The 15896-nt window shown below is 50.6% G+C and overlaps 1 protein-coding gene across 7 annotated transcripts in view; it reads right to left on the minus strand.

The window, feature by feature from the left end:
* Positions 1–1873: 1873 nt before the first annotated feature.
* NPHP4 (nephrocystin 4) overlaps positions 1874–15896 on the minus strand; it is a 51867-nt gene continuing 37844 nt past the window's right edge. For 3 of the 7 annotated variants that reach the window (XM_062593150.1, XM_062593148.1, XM_062593146.1), the window contains exons 18-29: positions 13616–13744; positions 12905–13116; positions 12563–12789; positions 11899–12085; positions 10378–10464; positions 9445–9601; positions 8942–9027; positions 7699–7784; positions 6969–7140; positions 4744–4923; positions 2993–3136; positions 1874–2576 (exon numbers count right to left, since the gene is read on the minus strand). In XM_062593150.1, coding sequence (XP_062449134.1) covers positions 2436–2576; positions 2993–3136; positions 4744–4923; positions 6969–7140; positions 7699–7784; positions 8942–9027; positions 9445–9601; positions 10378–10464; positions 11899–12085; positions 12563–12789; positions 12905–13116; positions 13616–13744 — 1808 coding nt within the window. In that variant the 3' untranslated portion in view covers positions 1874–2435. Of the gene's footprint in view, positions 2577–2992; positions 3137–4743; positions 4958–6968; positions 7141–7698; positions 7785–8941; positions 9028–9444; positions 9602–10377; positions 10465–11898; positions 12086–12562; positions 12790–12904; positions 13117–13615; positions 13745–15896 lie in introns of those variants that run through there. The other 4 variants (XM_062593147.1, XM_062593149.1, XM_062593151.1 and 1 more) reach the window with 4 other exon arrangements.

Raw genomic sequence — 15896 nt, forward strand, 5'->3', positions numbered from 1 at the left:
GAGCAAGGCTCTGCCTCCGGGGCGCCCGCAGCCCGGGGACGGTTCCCGCGGGCCCGGAAAGCCTCCCGGGCGCCGGGCCGCCTCCGGGGCCGCACGTGCCGGCAGCGATCAGGACGCCCGGCGAAAGCCGGCTTAGAAGGGGCAGACGCGTTTCTGCCAACGCTGCCAGTGTTTCTGCCAGCTCAAGCGATTAATCATCTTCATTACTCAAAATACAGCCGAGAAGCTGAGACTGCCGGAGTTTAAAGCGAACTCTGCACCTGCTCCGCGCACGGCCGCCCCGCGAGCGCTACCCGCAGCGCTGCCAGCGTTTCCCGTTCACCAGCTTTTGCATCGGGGGGAGATGCTGTATTAAACTTGCAATCGAGCGCTCACCTGCCCGGTTCGTTAAGGCACCGGCCACCCCGAGGGGCACTGGCAGCCTCTGCTTCTGCTCTAAAGGGGAATCTGGCCAGGGCACCTCCGAAGGAGCAGGAGAAACCGCAGAGGAAACCAGCCCCTTCCGTCCCGGCGGGCTGCCGCAGGGCGCCCGGCACCGCCGGGGTCTCCCGCGATCGGGAGGCGTCCATCCCCGGTTACCCTTCCCAGGGCGGGAGCCTGAATCACGGCCTTGGGCAGATTTTAAGGTCTACCCAGTTTCTGTGGTTTCTGACACCCTGCTCTTCGCATTTTCAGCCATTCTTAAGGACTCGACCGCGCAGCTGTCTCTTCTTATCGGGATTCCCACACACCGGGGCCTCCGTCTAGGGCACCGACTGCTCTTCGACGGCAGAGCGGCCAGCTCTCGGCTACCGTTCCCCAGGAGACCGCTCGCTCCCAAGTCCAGACCGTGCAGGAAAGGCAAAGCCTGCACTGCTTCTGAAGCAAAAATCATCCCCGATTAAAACAAAAAAGAAGCTGCAGCTTGCCTGCACTCGCCCTCCTCCTCCTCCTCGCCGTGCCCGTTCCCGTTAGGCTTCTCTGCCCGAGCTCAAAGCCGGCATTTCCTCCCTCCGCAGCAGAGCCCGCGCGCGCTGCACCGAGCTCTGCCTCTGCCCCCTCGCAGGCGCCCTGCCCCTCCTAGGCACCAGCTGCAGCTCGGTCACATTTCTGCACTTCCCAGCTTACCAACAGCTGTCCTAAAACGGTGATGCAAGACCTGAATTTGAACGGAACGAACCGTTACGGTATCCCTGAACAGTACTTGGAAGGCTGTGCAGCTAGGAACAAAGCACGGAAGCATTACACAGGCATTGGGGTTGTTACCTGACATGGATGCCTGCTGCTCTCCAAATAATTAAAATGAAGCAGCTGTGCAGAAACCATTCCGCTCTGAAAGACTTCTCAGCAGGGCAAATTAGCCAACGCAGCGCTCCGCGCTGCCATGGCGAGCTTCAAGCCACTGCAGGAGCTACCTGCTTTGCAGTCAGCCCCGGCAGCACGGCAGCACGTTGCCGTTTGCTATGGAGACGTACCTCGGGAGCGCGGCAACTACGGGCTGTGGCAGGAGAGTTCATCCTGCAGGTCCGTTCCCCGCCACTCCAGCACCCGCGGCACGTCTGGGGCCCTGTTACTCCGGGCCCTGAGCATCGCTTCAAAGGGAGCCGGCGGGAGGACTCTGCTCTCGCAGCGCAGCGGCGCGTGGGCGCGCACGTGCCCGGCCCCGGGGTGCTTGCGTCACGCGTCCCCCGGGGTCCCGCCGTCACTCCGGCCCCAGGCGGACCGCGCTCGGGACGCGCGTCCCGGGAGCCGCCGAGTCCGACTCGGGCTTCCGAGCCGTCCCGGGTCCGACGGCAGGGCTGGCTCGGCACCCGCATCAGCGGTCACAGGAAGACTCGTGAGCGTCTGCACTGCCAGTAGCAGAAAATGCTGCAACACTCTCAATTCTGCGCAACAATTTTAATTGATCTACAATGAGTAAAAAGTATTAAAGTGTCTAGAAAACTGCTTCTGTCCGTACAAAATTCAGTGTAGAAAACAAAATACTTTAAAAACATCCTGTGGACTCAGATTTGCAAACTCTTCAGATTAAAAAAAGATTCACGCACGCAGAAACATAATACATAAAAATAAACGTTCTTCTGGGGTTCTGACACATAGCAACAAATACAGGCATGCTTCCCATTTCAAGCAGAAGGAAGGGAGACAGTTATGTTACATCGGTGGAGTTCACGGCAACACGCAAGGAACTCGGGAAGACCTCAGGACCTAGCGCGATCGGCTAGACAAGAAACAGGAGCGCTCGTCCTTCGACTGCGTGGGGCTGGGTTCAGAGCTGCTCAGCAAACGACCCGCTTGCAAACGGGGTCAAGGAGATTTCAGAAATAAAAAGCGAGGTACACATAGGCGTTTGTGGAAATGAGGCTGTCTCTCAGGAGGCAGCGCTGTCAGAGGGAAGCTGCGACAGATGCTGGAGCAACTCGCCCTCTTGCTGCAGCGGGCACCTGGCCTGCGATTCACTGGTAGATAACCTTCACGCAGAAGGTTTCTTCGTTCTTGTCTTCGTGATCATTGATATGAATCAAAATCTCCTCTTCACCCGCGTTCCGGCTCGGGGCAAACCGCAAGCCAATGGTGTACACCTCCCCACCACCGACCTGCAGGAAGAGACAGGAGAGTACGGACTCCTCGCCACCCCCGTCCTTCCCAGGATGACGGGGCTCAACCACGCGCACGCAGAGGGCTCCTGGGGCAGTCTGCCCAACCGGCCACCGCCCCGGCACGCGTGCGGTCACCCGGGCTGCGCAGCCGCGCGCCCGCCTCCGCGTCCTCACGGCGCGAGCCCTCTCTGAGGGGGCCAAAAGCCTTCCCCAAAGCTGCTCGTGCCCACAGAAAGCACTTCTCTGCCTCCTTTCCCAGCGCGCGCCGCTACCCTCCGAGCGAGAGGCGCGTTGGCCTTCGAGCAATGACGCTGCCACGCCGTCAGGCAGAGATAAGGCCCTGCAGCTCGCGGGTGCTTTAGGAAGCTGGGGCAGCAGGGTCTTCGACAAGCGGCGCACAGCGCGGCCGGTACCTCAAAGGCATCCTCCTTGAACTGCAGCAGGTCCGGCCGGTTAGTGTGCAGGAAGTACAGCCTCCGGGAGGGATACGGGTTGGTGTAGGTGATCCGTTTGTTGGAGCCCTTCCCTCCTCCCGCGGGGAGCGTTATCTCAAATGCCTGTAGCGGTGACACACGAGGAGCTGCACGGTCACCGTTAGCACGGCAGCACAAACCGCGGGCGGAGGAGAACACCAGCGGGCTCTCACATGGAACAAGGGAGGCGAATCGCCTTGCTCGTTCCTTCTCGTTCTCAGAGCACGAAACAAAGCAGTATCACGTCGCAGAGATCCTGGCCTGCTTTGCCGAGCCCTCGCCACGAGCTACGAACGGACCAGGCAGCTGCAGGTGCCGCTCGAGGCCTGGCAGGTTTCCTTACGGGTCTAAGGACAGAGCTGGGCCTGCCACGCTTCACACAAACAGATCTGCGAGGATCTCAGCCGGCACACTGTGCTCCTCCTTGGGTGCCAGCCCCGGCCTAGATCAGCTCCCGGCTGCACCAGACACAGCCTTCTCATCCAGCCGAGGCTGCTGGCACGGGGAGCTGCCTTGCATAGGGGCATTTTGGGAGGCCACATGGCCTTTTCCTCTCCTCTCACCTTTTCTATACTTCGATTTGCTTTCTACCATCAGGCAAAAACAAGCAACCTTTGAGGGAAAGCATCTCCCTCAAGTTGCAGTTTGCACAGCTTGTACCTCCATGTTCTCAGAAGTAATTACGAGACCGAATGACACGGGGGCAAGGGGAGCAGCTGGGACTGGCCAACAAATTCTCCACCTAATTAAATTATTTCCTTGGGGACAGCCATGGTGCTAATTTAGATAACAAAACACACTCCTGGGAGATTGACTGGTACTTACCAAGAGCAGTGTAGCATCAGTTTAAATGTTGAACTTAACTTCCTCTAATACCGAGCGTTTCAGAAAAACATTTTTTAAATGAACGCATTAACTGAGCAATCTAATTTTCTATCTTTGAGCAAAGTCCTAAGCCAGCACAGTGCTAATAGAAATCAGCGTGCTGCAACTTTAATTTCACAACTGGGTATACTTCAGAGTTGACATTCCTCAGCATGGAATTACCTTCAAAACAGTCTGAGAGGCATTTCATTATGGTCTTCAGTGAGATTACTCAAACACTGGAGGGCTGAAAACGTGTGCTCCAGTGCCTTACTGACACGAGGAGATAGAGATAATAAAAGGACAAATGGGTAAAAGTCATGCAGAAAAGAGAAAACCACCCTCGTTGCAGTGCTTCCTTTGGTTTTACCAAAGGTCTGTGTTTCTAAAACAGCTGTCCAGGGTCAGCAACCAAAATTCTTGCGATTCACAGCAGGTAGAGACAATCGCTCTGGAGCCACTCTCTGTAACAGTGCTTTAGGAGATTAACTCCGGAACGACAGTTAATCTCTAATCTGACAGTAATTCTTAGAAATTGGTTTCTTGATCCCTGACCATGACAGTTGAGAATAATGGAAATGTCTGTAAAGTGACCAAATGCTCATCCACAGGACAGTAACAAGTCAGAAACGCTTCCCGACTACAGAGCACCCAGCATGCGCTCTTCCTCCTGCGAGGAGGAGGAAAGCGGATGCCAGGGTGACAAGTGCCAAGCAGACAGACAAAGTTACAAGCGGCAGACAGCTCCAGGTTACTGGCAGGACTGAGACTTCCAGTCCAGCTGGGATCCAAGCCATCACGTTTTTCCACAGTAAGAGCAGATGTACCTTAGAAAGCAGAGGCTGCCTGCAAGACACACAGACCAGCCAGGAGGACACCAGCTGGTGGTATTCCACATCCACCAGATTGAGGTAGATAAATCTGCTGCCAGCTTTCTGAGGCCTCACACCAAGGTATAGGTCCTGTACTCCGTTTGGAGGGAGAACAAACACACCTTCTGGATCCACCTGTAGAAAACAAACGCCACGGAATCTCAGCAACCTGCAGAGGCCAAGCGTCAAAGAAAAGATGGTATCAGAGATGCTTTGTTCAAAGCTATCCCCCACCATCTCCGGGAAATCGCTGCCCGACAAATGGTGGGAGAATAAAGACGACAAACTTTTATGCAGATCATCCTGAAACGCCTTAGAAAGCTCAAGCTGGTGTTCCTTGGCAAGTAACAGCTGGGAGGGAGTTTATTGCACCTTCATAACACCAAGTTGGAATATAAATTAGAAACTGATTGAACTCTGAAAATGTGCACCTATGACAAATGTTTAATACCACCTACATTAATAAACTGGGACTAACTTTACGTTAGAAGCTCTGTGCCAATTCTAATTTGAACTTTGCCTAGTCAAATGAATGCTAAAGGTGTATTTACCAACAGCTAGACCTTTCTTCAGTACTTGGAATGCTAACCCTTATTACTTGCTTTTGAATGCTTGCTCTAGGATCAAAAAGCATTACCATCGCTGCCGTACGTGATATGTTAGATGTAACATAGAGCACAGACAGTCTGTGAGCTTGTTTTCTTTTGATGTTGTATACCGTGCTGTTACTGATGTTTCCTTCACTCTCAAAGTGAAGGAAAGCACACATGTGAAAGCCTACCAAGGGTGACTACAGTAATCTTGGGGGGTTTTTTTGAACTCGCCTTTGCAAAAATCCTACAGATGCTTAAGAACTGCTCTGCAATACAATATCCATTAGCAGAACATGTCTGGCTCTCTCAAAGGAAAGACAGGTTGTGTGTTGCTGGAGCTTCTGACTTGAGCCAGTTAAAAAGACTTTGACAAATTAAAGCAACGGCCTCTTTAGCTTACCAGCCGATTTTAAACCAGACCAGAGACTCACGCAGCACAGCGAGGCAAGCAAAAAAGCAGAGTTTAACCCCCCAAGAAAGGCACTAGCCTTATCTGGCCGGTCTGATGCTTTCCTCAGCTGCCAACAAGTAGAGCTTCCTCACCCCAGCCCAGAATCCACACTCCAAAACCAGGATGCTGCCAGCCCTTTCCTGAGGGCAGAGCCCTGTGCAAGCTGCGCAGCTTGGTGAGAGGCCTCCACCCAAAACCATGTAAATCACCACAAGGAAATCTCCCTCCACTCAGCTCTGCTTGCGATAGCAAGGCCCACGTTCTTTCCAAAGGGCTCCTCGGCTCTGATGGCCTCCGCGGTTTCTTGGCCAGTCTGAGCACCCCCGGGCTGGATTCAGTCCTAGCAAGCGTTCCGCATCCCCTCGGCTCTCATGCAGGAACCGAGAGGTACAGAAACCGGGCTGCAAGTGTCTGAGGCTGAACAGCTGAAGAAACAGAGTAAAAGGAATGCTACTTTGCAGTGATACTTCACAGCACACAGGAGTAAGAGAAGCCAGTCTAAAAGGTAGGCTGCTCTAGAGCACCGAGCCATAACGCAGCCTTACAACTTGCTTTAGCAATACCTGCCTGTTGGCAGTATTGCACTCCTCCTCAGCAGCAAGCTGTTGAACCATTCCTTCAAAGGAAAAGAAAACAAATACTTGTGCTAAATAAACTCCTCCTCAGCTCCATGGGCTTCATTTCCCTGTTCAGTTTTCAGAAGGAAAGAGTTCAGCAATATGTTTTTTTCTTTTGTTTATGGGACAGTAATGAAGTTTGTGCCTTCATTGACAATTATGACTAAATGAATTCTAAAGAAATTATTAGTCTTCAGATAGTCTCATTAATGCAGATAATTTGCCCTCTGGGGTTTTGTACCAACGATTCTACACGACGGCTTTAATCAAAAGATAATTATCACAAACTCTTTATGGCAGTAAATTGTTCATAATTCCAAATGGGATATGTTCCACTGCAAAGGGGTTATTTCCACCAGGATTGTCAGCAGAGGTCCACCACTAATTATAGTTGTGAAGGATTTCACAGATCTTTAGCTCACCCTGACTCAGATTCCTCCAACCAAAAAGCTCCTCTTTGTTCTGAGGAATGAAAGCTGCAACAGCAGAAAACAGGCTCAGCTTAGTGGCTGAAGTTACCTTCAGCTCGTGGGGATGTGAGGTATATGCCTTCACCTTCCTGATCGCTTGGGTGCCCCTGAGCACCAAGGAGAGACGGGTCAGCTGCCCCACTATGCAGCTAACATCCACACGCTGCAGGGAATGAAGGTAAAATTGCCAGATCTGGATGGGAGCAGCAAGCCAGGCATCCCTGGAGCAACAAAAAAGATGCACATCATGGCTTTTAGGAGACATAGGCACACTGCTTTCAAAATGAGTCAGCGAAACAAAACAGGGACGTAGGTTTCTACGCCAAACACCTTCACAGGAACTGCACTGCCACAGGTAAAGCACTTTGCTTAGATGCAACCTTTGGCTGCCCAAGGCAGAAGGCTGAATTTTTACCTAAAGTTGTTTCAACCTGCCCAGTTCCTAAAGATAACCTAATGTTGTCTTCTGACACAGCGATAACCCAGCCGGTTTTTAATGAGTTAGCTCGCATACCAGAAACAGTCTCGCCATGGGAGACTGTTTATTTAGAAAAAAGAAAATATCGAAGGCTTTTTTCAAATCTCCCGTACCAAGCCCAATCTTGCAAACAGATACTTCAAGGCAATCGGGAAGCCTTCTGTTCAGGTTTCTGCTTGTCAGAGAAATAAGCCAGACATGGGAAACAGTGAGCAAAAACTTCCACATGAATTCTCCTTTCTGCTCTGTCATGCTCTCTGGGTAATTGCTTCTTATTCACTTTCTGGATTCTCCTACTTACGTATAAATAGCAACAAAGAATTTTTTGATCTGCGGGCTTGGTCCTCCAGCTACTTTTAAGAACACGTCCTGTGGTTCCCCGGGACCCTGAGTACAGAAATCAGAGCGTCATTAGAATAGTTAACCCAGAGATCAAATCAGCTAATGAGGACTCCAGGGTTTCTTTTCCATTAAAAAAACAAAAAACAAAACAACCCACTTATGAAAGCAGAAGCTTTCAAGATTCAGTTAAACTATTTTGTTATTATATAGCTTGGATTAACTCTTCCAGTATTTTTATTAACAGAAGAGGATACAAATGACTATCACATTCCAGGTCTGCATCTGTAATTAAATTTTGGCAAATTTTCCCCAAGTTTTCTAACAAGCCATAATCCAATTACCATACTAACACATTTCTGCAATGCCAATTAGCAGGTTCCCTTCATTACCGGCCATGTTTATATGCACAAATTCATTTTTCATTTCAATCTCAACCAGCTGAAAGCCCAGGAAATTTAAAATCCTAGCTAGAAATTACTAAAAAGCTGCACATGGAAAGAAATACAAAGTGACAAAGTCACAAACTTTCCAGGTTTAGTCAAACAAGTAACCAGCTAAATAAAAAAATAAACATATAAAAAAAGCTGTCTTATCTTTCAATGTGCTTTCACATCAAGCCAGAAGAAAAAAACAGGCTGGAATAGATCTTGACTACAGGAAAATATCGGAAAGCAACTGGAAGGTAAAGCATGCATCTACACAGGTATCTCGTGCTCTCTTTCTCTCTCACTACAGAGCGTCCCTTCTCACCTTGGTAGCATCACACAGGAAAAGTGGCCTAGCTTTGGACAGCAACTTTACTGTTCATTTACAGAGGACACATTGTTATACCATTTCATCCCCTGCCAAGAGCTGTAGACACTCTCAATTAGACAAAAATATTTGTAGCACCTTGATAAAAGGTTTTTTTTTTTTTTCAAACCAGCACGCTGAATCATTTAGTATTTCCTTAAAAGAACAAGCTAGTACAGGCTGCTGCATGATGTGATGAGGTGCAGCTTTGAGCTTCCACTGCAAAAACAATGCAGCTCATTTTAATTGGGAAAAAAAGGCCAATTTCAGTTTAATAACAGCCAGGATATCATCACTACAGACTGATAAATCTAGATGCTCCCATCGGTAGAAGGCATTTCTGTGCCGACTAGAACAAGCCATAGCAGCAAAATACACTCAGATATCAGTTTGACTTTTGTTACTGGTACCATATGTTTGGTTTCGCAAATGACATTAGGGTCACTGCAACGAACATACATCTCCGGTTCCCCAGCTGGCATCCCTGCCGGCGCACCTAGGAAAGAGAAACACAGGAGAACACACTAGTATTTTCTGTTTATTGCTACTATTTTTTACTTTTACTACTCTGCATCACCCCACTGCCATGGAGAATCAGCTGCGAACCAGAAACCCCGACGGGAGGTTCAACTATTTGATGGCACCAGCTTAACAACAAGCCCTAGTGTGAGGACCTAGAAGAAGGTCACAAGAAAGATGGTCAGGACATGAAGGCATGAGGAAGCAGAGACATTTTGATGGCGTAAACTTGCTCTTCGAGGCACCATCTGCACCTTCGAGGACTACTGATGTTGAAATTAGCTGCATGAAATATGGAAGTTAGGTTTATTCTATTATCACATAAAACACAATCCCAAACCTCAGTCTCATGCAGTATTTTCGGTCTGGTCCTTGGTGAAGTGAAGACAGTTACCTGGAAGAGTGTGCCATGGGGGCAGTCGTATGGCCTTCTTCAGGAAGGTCAGTTCTGGGTGGTAGAATCTGAAGGTCTGGTCCACCACATGGGGCTGTGTTTCCACTTTCACCTGGAGAATTGCAATGGGCTTTCCACCACTCACTTGGAAAGAGACCTGTCCAACACAAAGGGAAAAAGAAAAGCTCAGGGACAGAAAAAAAGTAATTCAAATAGCACAACATTATAGTGCACAACCAAGGCATAGCAGCCCTACCGTTCCCTGAGACAAGCTGAAGTATGGAAGCCAGGTCCCAATCTGTTGGCAGTAACTGCTACGAATACCACAGTTTAAGACGCTTAAGAGCATTTCATGATCATAAACACATGATTGTTGTAATTTAAATGTGCCAAAGGAATTGTTGGGAAATTAAATCACGTAGGTTGAGAGCAACAGTTTTGAAAGAGTAACTGACAGAGGAACAGGAAGCATTTAAGCAAAGTAGTTAAGAGGATGAGAATGTAAATATAAACATTCATGTTTTGTAAACACAGTGCTTTTCTTGCTACATTTGCCGTGGCTTTACCGGTCGATGTGGAGCTTCCTGTTCTTTTGTGTTCGTTTTCTACATGCAGATATTTGGACCCCAACTGTGCTTGCTCTTTATGGAAATATTGAAGATCTTGCTATCTATATATCACCCTGCAGGTTGATGTCCACAACTCTGGATGACAGCACACAGGAGAAAACAATGCTCCTGGACTCCCACCACACACCGAAAAAAAAAAATCAGATATGTAGCTGCTCATCATAAACCTGCTTCTGTAAGGAGGCGTTTAAAAAGACTCAAATAAGTGTAGGTTTAGTCTGTGCCCCACTGAACTGAATTAAATGGCTCTAAACTCTCAAGTCCACTTCAGCCTACCCAAAAGCATTTTTCCCAGCTTACTTACCTTGATGTGCTTTGTCAGTGTGGCACCAGATTTCCAAGGGGAGGAGGCAGCACTGTCTTCACCAACAGTAAGCCCTGCAGGCCCCTGCTAGACACAAAAGCAGTTTGTCTCAGGAAGAAGCACTACTATATGCAGTCAGTATTTTCTTTGGAAATGTTATCACTCAGTATAAGCCTATAATACGTAAGAAAACAAAGTAGAGGGAAATGATTATGAGAACAATTCTGCTCTGGGACATTCAAGCTCTTTCCCTTGATCACAGCCTGTCCGTATCAACAGGTACTCCCCTCTGGTAGGGACATTCCCCACCACCCAGATATGAAGGTAGGATCTGGTCCTGTGAAGCACAGACTGGCCAGTTCCACACCACTTTGTGCATGTAGAACTCAAGACCCAAAACTCCTAGGATAGCAAACCCACTCCCCAACCCACTCCCCTTCATTGGGCTCCCCTCCGGGCTTTTGAGGAGAGGAGAGTTGGTTTTCTGCTTGTTCGTGCTTTCTCACCACTAGCAGCTCTGCTAAAATCTAAGCCGTATTCGTGTACATCATGCAGTGGCACCAGGTGACAGGAGAGGATTTCTTAGCATTGGCAAAGAGAGCAAAGAGTCACGTGCTGGAGATCAACGTGGGCTACCGAGTGGCAACGCTAGCCCATTACTCCCAGCTCCAGCACTTCCAGAGCTACCAGCCTGCAGACACACTGCTTCACTCCCCATTCTGTTCTTCGCTATGGAGGTAGAAAGGGGAGCAGAGGCCATCATGTGGACAAAATTTAATTCCTGAAGTGCAGGCTAAGGGTCAAACTCATCCTATCAATAGTTCAAAGAAAGGTTGCCAAGCATCTTTGCACAGCACTGGGAAATACAAGACCAATTAAAAGACAGAGGAGAAACTTCCTTAGGCGCTGGCATTCTGTCCTCACAATTCAGAGGGTTTGTTTGGTTATTGTGTTTTTATCAGGGCGAGAAGCAAACCAAGTTTCCCCAGATGACCTCAGTAAGCAGGATTTTTGCTCTTCTGCAGCCACTGCAGACAAAGCAATTTGGAAAGACAGGAATGAATGCAACTTTTCTTTCTAATTTCTGTGCAGTGTTTTAAATCTTCTGGCTCTAAATGCCACCAGAAGAGCAAACACCACCAGCACTATACTCCGCCAAAGATAAATCTGAATGTTTTTTTTTAAATGTGAAGATCTGGTAATACCTGCCTTACGTTGCTGCCTCCTAAATAAAATCACATTCCTGTTAGACTTCTGGTGTGTAATGTCAGCTACCAGAACCAGAAAAAAGGGAAACGTATAGGAAACAATGTAAACAATGTAAAGGCACTGTACGCGAAGCCAAGATGTACCATCTGCTTCCTACTAGGCATAGCATAAAGCAGGGTTCAAAACAAGCAGTGTAAAGTACCCAGCTAGCATCGTGTTTAGATCTCCAGAAAGGCAGCAGGAGACTCTTCCTTCTTCCTGCTATTGGTACCACTCAACAGCACCTGAGCAGCGCAGAAGTTTTACGTATACCTGCATCATGACTGCGGGGTCTGCGGAGAAGGTCTGGTATTTAAAGGGGATGTGAACCGTCTCTTTGGGACGTAGATAGACCTGAGGTCTAAGGTCATCGTGAAGATGGAACATATCCTCTTCCACTGGAGTAACAGTCTTGGTGAGCTCTTTGAAGTGCCTCCATTCCCTCGTGTCTGATATAACACTGGAGGAGAGACAGTTACTGTAAGGAGAGGACAGCTTGGGGTCCGACGTCAGCCCTTACCTCGCTCCCAGAGCGTGGCTGGAAGGCACGCTGGCGTTAAAGCAAGGAAGGGACGAAAAGCACATGCCCTCCCGCCAGCAGGGAAGCACTGGCAGCCTGCTTTCTGAGCTCTCTCCCGGAGGCAGGCAGGGATGGCTACCTCATCACAAGGCTGCCGCTCTATCTGGACTCTTCAGCTTGTAGACGGTATTGCCCCATCCCTTTAGGCTGGTACAGGGCTGACAGGAAGAAAACTGGAAGCGCAGTAGGATCTCCCAGTACAGAGCCCAAATCTACCTATGGATGTCCCCATTTCAAGCGAGCCTCAAAGTTCAGACAGACCTACTGCTGTCCTATTGTGCCACTTATCTCCTGAGCCTCCCTGAGCAGCACAGAGACCACAAACGCACACGGGGGGACAGAGCTGCTGGCCCCTACCTGAGCTCCGGGTGGTCGATCTCAATCGTCACCGTGTGCTGGACATTGTAGGGGTTTTTCAGTGCAAACTCGAAGAACTCTGCCGTGCCCAGCACGGCGTACACAGTGTGGGTCGTGGTGATGGCCTGCCGGAGCATGTCGGAGATGCTCTCGGCTTTGATGCGCTCCCGGTAGGCGTCAATAATCTGCAGGTCCCGGGAGTGCTGGAGGCGCTGCTCGCGAGAGCCCTGCGAGGGAGGCAGAGGCCACGAGCGCAGTCACTCCTGCCGTGCCCTCGGCGCCTGCCGGCAGCGCAGCCCCACCGCACGGCCTCCCCCTCGGCCCGACCGCTGCCGTCCTCACCGCGACACGGAGTTTCCTCCCGCCGCCGGGCTCCTCCTGGGCTTCCCGCTGCCGCACGAGCGCCATGCGCTCCGTCTTTCGCCGGCGGACGGCCGCGGCCTCGCGGGGGGCGGGCTGGGGGGCCGCGCTCACCTCCCGCAGGCGGCTGCGCAGCAGGGCCGCCAGCTCGCCGTCCACGTCGGCCAGCCGCTGCGCCCGCGAGACGGTCCTGCCTGCGCGGGGGGAGAGGCAGCCTGGGCGCGGGACGCCGGGAGGCTCCGGCAGCCCGCGGCGCCCGCGGGAGGGCCTGCGCCTCCACGGGGAGGGAGGGTCGTGCTGCCCGGCACGTGAAACACGGTCATACAGGAAACCTGCACGATCTAACACAGCCTTCTGCTACGTTGGGCGCTGACAACGGAAGCAAGGGAATTCAGGAGCACACGAGGCTGGTACGTTATTTTTTAAGCACTGACCCGGCAAACACTAGGCTCGGGGCATTTGCAGCGGAGGGAGTGCAACGGGGCTGCCAACTCGCAGCTAGATAGCCCAAACACAACTGGAATAAGACACGGGTATTGCAGTAAGCCAGGTCATTTCGCGACAGCAGAAATGCTGGACTGAGGCCACTGCAGGGGGCAGAGCCCGAAGCACCCGCGCCTGGGCCTTGCCACCTTCACCAGCACCCACGAGACGAGCGAGGGCTGAGTGCGGTCGCGGACAGGCAGCACTTACCCGCGCCGGTGCCCGAGGAGAACAAGCTGCCGCCCGGGAAGCCGCTGGCGCTGTCCCGCGACGGCACAACACGGGAGCGGGACGGGGGCAAGGATCTCGGTTTCCGCGGCCTCTCCTCGCCCAGGTGGCCTGCCACAGAGCAGAGATTGCAGGGATAAGCCCCGGCACCATCCCGCCCAGCGGGCCAGCACCCCGGCAGCCGCCTCTGCCCCCCAGCCGCACGACCGACGGACAAGGGTCGCCCCACGGCTGCCTCCGTGAGGCCGGAGAGGATATTCCACGCAGCTCAAACAGCCCCCAACTCTGCTCGCCCCAAGGCCGAGGGAGCCTTTTGGCACTCGCGGGTGAGCAGGCCAGGCCAGCTCTGCGCTCCAGCATGAAGACTGGACACCTCTGGAAAGCCTCCAGCCCTCGGGGGCCATCTCCCCCCCGCAAGGAGATGTGCTCCCGAGGTGCCCAGGCGCAGAGAGCGTGCCCTGCACAGCAGGACGGGCTCTGCAAGCTCCAAGGTTTCCACTCTGCCGGGCTCTCCTTAGCCCGCTCCCCACCAGGGCTGCGAGCAGACTGGGAGATCGCCTCGGGATTTCAGTCTGGTCACGTTGTGTGCAGGAAAACTGGATCTAGGACAGTTCCTCCATCTGGTTCCCTTCAGCATCTTCCTGCACCAGCGACGCTCCAGCTGGGATCTCTCTCACCCTTGAACACTCCCATAAAACAAAATGCAGCAAACTGAAAAAAAATCATCACAAAAAGCCAAAGACATCTTTCTAAACTCACCACCACCCTTCAGTGAAAGCAAAGATGATATCTTTAGGCTTTTTTGCATGCAAGTTGCTTTGATTGCTGGCAGACAAGGATGTTCAGAGATCCTTGCTACAGATAGTGCAAAAACCTTCCTTCATTTGCCATTGTAGCGAGCAAAGATTTAGGGAGCAGAGGCACTGTGCATCCACTGATGCAATTCCACACATATACGCCTTGCTGCTTTAAATCAAGTTGAAAACAATCTTAAAAGAATTGGCAGATGCACTGTTCCCATTCAGCGATGGCCTCACAGGAACTCTCCAAAATTTCTCAAAGTTTAAAAGCTTTGCTGAAAAATGAAATTAAATTCAGACTTCAACTGTTAATCTTTCCTCCTCTGCTTCTAATCCAGCAACTAAGCCATGTCAGTTTGGAACGCACGTCAGCAGCTTATGGAAATGGACTGTAGCTGAGCAGGCAGGCATTGCTATCGAAGCCCGGAGCTAAAATACAAACTCCAATTGGGTAGGCCTAAAAATGGTTCCTTCTTCACCCAGGCTGCACTGGGGACATCTTGTGTTTTCATGACTATCTCCGTATCCATCACTACTGCTACAGGAAGCATACGTGAGCTGACGCCAGCATAGAAAGGGAGATATCCAGCGTGGACTTAGCTCCTACTAGGATGTACTAGAAAATGGCTTCTCTGAATTTTTTTCACTTTGTTATAAAATCTAATAGCAAACGATATCCCCACTACAAATCTTTAAGAATAAGCAGCAGTAGATGCCTCATTGCTTATTACACTCCGTGTGCTTTCCGGTGCTTTCTCTGGAATCTTACTGCTATTAGATTTTATATAACTTTTTCTGTAAGAGATACGGCAGCCTCCTAATAAAAAGTGGTGTTGACATCGTAAGTAATTTACCACTGATCTTTGCAACAAATTCTGATTTTAACGTGCATTTTCCGAAGCGTCAATGAAGATCCCGAGTTTCGGAAAGTGCAGTAGGTGGCCAGTAAGACGCACAATTATTTCCTGGGGACAAGTGTTCCGCCACTGGGAAAGTTATTTTAACATTCTTTCTCTCACGCCTCCAAAAACTGAGCAAAACTAGCCCCAGCGCTGACCCGTCTATCGTCTTGTCTCCTTTCTCTTGCTGTGATTTACACGCATGCAAAGGTTATTCTTAGCTGAGTGGGATGAGGCTATAAAGCTGTCTGTGTATTTACCTAACCTATAAATCTACGCTCTGTCCTTCAGGTAAAAGCACGGCACATGCAGAGTCCTGTGCTGCAGTTCCTCCCCAGGGAGAGCAGCTGCTCTGCAGATGCCATCTCTGAAGACCTGAACTTTGGTATTTGAAAGAGCCTTGGCTGGTCATTTTCCACACCTCCAAAAATCAGGAAAAGTGTTCCTGCTCTAAAAGACACCATTTAGCTCTAACCGTAATCATCTCTGCTACTTCTCCGTGAATGAAAAATCAGCCACTACGAACTTTAAAAGCTTCACCTTTTTCACTGCAGTTTTAAGGCA

Source organism: Rhea pennata, chromosome 22 (assembly GCF_028389875.1).
Source record: "Rhea pennata isolate bPtePen1 chromosome 22, bPtePen1.pri, whole genome shotgun sequence".
Taxonomy (NCBI): domain Eukaryota; kingdom Metazoa; phylum Chordata; class Aves; order Rheiformes; family Rheidae; genus Rhea; species Rhea pennata.